Source organism: Austrofundulus limnaeus, unplaced genomic scaffold (genome assembly GCF_001266775.1).
Source record: "Austrofundulus limnaeus strain Quisiro unplaced genomic scaffold, Austrofundulus_limnaeus-1.0 Scaffold162, whole genome shotgun sequence".
Taxonomy (NCBI): domain Eukaryota; kingdom Metazoa; phylum Chordata; class Actinopteri; order Cyprinodontiformes; family Rivulidae; genus Austrofundulus; species Austrofundulus limnaeus.
In genome coordinates this window covers 151,457-153,795 of record NW_013952564.1, presented here as the reverse complement: position 1 = coordinate 153,795, position 2,339 = coordinate 151,457, and the positions used below count along the sequence as shown (strand labels likewise).

General features: G+C 39.4%; 1 protein-coding gene across 1 annotated transcript in view; it reads right to left on the bottom strand.

Moving 5' to 3' along the window:
- Positions 1-213: 213 nt before the first annotated feature.
- LOC106523637 (neuroepithelial cell-transforming gene 1 protein) overlaps positions 214-2,339 on the bottom strand; it is a 17,906-nt gene continuing 15,780 nt past the window's right edge. Inside the window, exon 12 of the mRNA XM_014017130.1 lies at positions 214-718. Coding sequence (XP_013872584.1) covers positions 387-718 — 332 coding nt within the window. The 3' untranslated portion in view covers positions 214-386. The remainder of the gene's footprint in view (positions 719-2,339) is intronic.

Sequence of the window (2,339 nt, the reverse complement as noted above, 5' to 3'; positions counted from 1 at the left end):
AAAATCATACATTGTATTTTTCTGGATTTTTGTTATAGATTCCATCACTCACAGTTGAAGAGTACTTATGACAAAAATTAGTCATCTACAAGCTTTGCAAGTGGGAAAACCTGAAAAATCAACAGTGTATCAAATACTTGTTCTCCCCACTGTGTGTGTGTGTGTAAAAAAAAAACAAACAGCTTTAAGAAAATAAAAGTCCAATTAAAACCATTTGTTTTTTGTAAACAAGTTTAATTTTGAAGAAAGGCAAGATGATGAACATCTGGACGGAGATGATGGGGAGGGTTCATCAGTGCAGCTAAAAACACAACATGATAAGAGTAACAAACATGATCACAGGACACAGAGGATGTGTCCGTCAGAGAGGAGTCCTGGTTGTGCGTCTACACTCCAGTTTCCTTCCTCCTTTGTGACCCTGGTAACGTCTGGCCCAGTCTGGTTTTGGAGAGCGTCTGAGGCCTGAGCTTAGGGCCAGAGACAGGTGGACAGTTCTCGTCCGTCTCTTCGTCGCAGAGCTTTGCTGACATGGAAGAAGAGCGCCGTTTGGTCCGGATGGGCTCGCCCTGTTGAGCTCTGACCGGAGCCCCCTGCTGTTGGGCCATGGCCGAGCGTAGGCAGTTGAGCCACTGCTGCTTGTGGTAGACGTCGCTGACGTGCAGGGTGTGGGACTGGCTGTGGGTCGGATCCGTCGAACTCACACGGAAAACGTTCTTAGCTAAACAGACACAGAAAAGATATAAACATTAGTTAAGATTGCATAACGTAGCAAAAAACACCCACAAAAAAGCTTAAAACCCCAAATAAATCAGGAAAAGGTTTAACATTTTCTTTTAATATAGTACTTATACTTTTGCACATTGGTTCATGTACAGGAAATACACAGATGAGTACAAAACAAATTACTGGCCTAAGCATTTAAAGATAAAATATTTAACATCAATAAACTAATTGGTCACTGCTCAGTGATTTCAGTTCTCAGCAAAACCTTCTGAACACAAGAAGAGACGTACACGCCTGAAGGGACAAAATATATATATTTTAAACCTACTTATATTTATATTGAAGATTCTTAGGCATTCAGGTCATGATCATTTACAAAATAGAAAAGAATAAATTTAAAAACAAAACAACTTGACTTTTATTTTGAAGGTGAAGACATTTTGCTTAATGTATGTGATCAAACATGTCCTCCATGAGTCAGAGGCCAACAGAGAGTCTAACAACTCTTCATTGTGAGGGACGAGCTGTCCCAATACCAACACTGGTTACAGGCCCAATACCAGCATTTTTAAAAGTACTTGTAAAAAATACTCTGATACTCCAGACTGATACCCACACCAGACAGGACCAATAGAAGTTTTAGTGCTTCATCGAATGTATTCTTTACAAGTGAAAAGTTTGTCAGTTCCATAAATAAGTGGTGTAAAGTTCCAAATTTTAAAACTTGGTTCAAGCCAATTTCTGTCAATGTTTATTGAAAACTGTTATATTAAATTACCTAGAAATTACCTTTTCTATTTTTACCAAATGATGTTTTATGTATAATTTAGAACAGACCTAACAGATAAAGAAACTATATATTAATTTAGAATCTCTATTTCCTAATCTTTAAAGCAGGGGTGGGCAATCCTGGTCCTCAAGGGCCGCAGCCCTGCATGTTTTACTTTTTTCTCTGCTCAAACACACCTGATTTGAATGAATGGGTGATTATCAGGCTTCTGCAGTGCGGAGGACCGAAACTGACATAATTAAAAATAAAAGCGGAAGTATATAAATTGACTAGTAAATAAATACACTTAAAGTAAACTGACATGATTAAAAATAAAAGCGGAAATATATAAATTGACTAGTAAATAAATAAATACACCTAAAGTGCACCAATAAAATTCAAAAAGGAGAATTTTATATATATGATTGAACTGGGGTTCCACAGGAGCTTTCCAGAGGGAGCTGGCAGACCGATCGGGACTCAGTCCAGTCCACCCAAATCTGAATCATGACCAACAGCATCGTATCATCCATACGATTCTAAAGGCTCAGTTATGGTCGCGCTCTGGAGCACGCACCCTCGCCGGCAGTGGAGGTGTTTCATACTTGGCGTTTACGTTGTTGTAGATTTCTCCAAAATGACACGTGGAAGTACACTTTACAACCTGTGAAAATGCTGTGAGTAGGAGAGCAAAAGCTGGACAGACAAACAGACTGCACACAAAGGCTGCGGCGCGCAGCGTTTGTGGGGATTCTCCAACATCACGTCAGGTCATGTGAACTCTACTGAGACGCAGAGACTCGTTTCTTAATATCAGCTATGAAATAAACAAAGATCTATGTTCTAC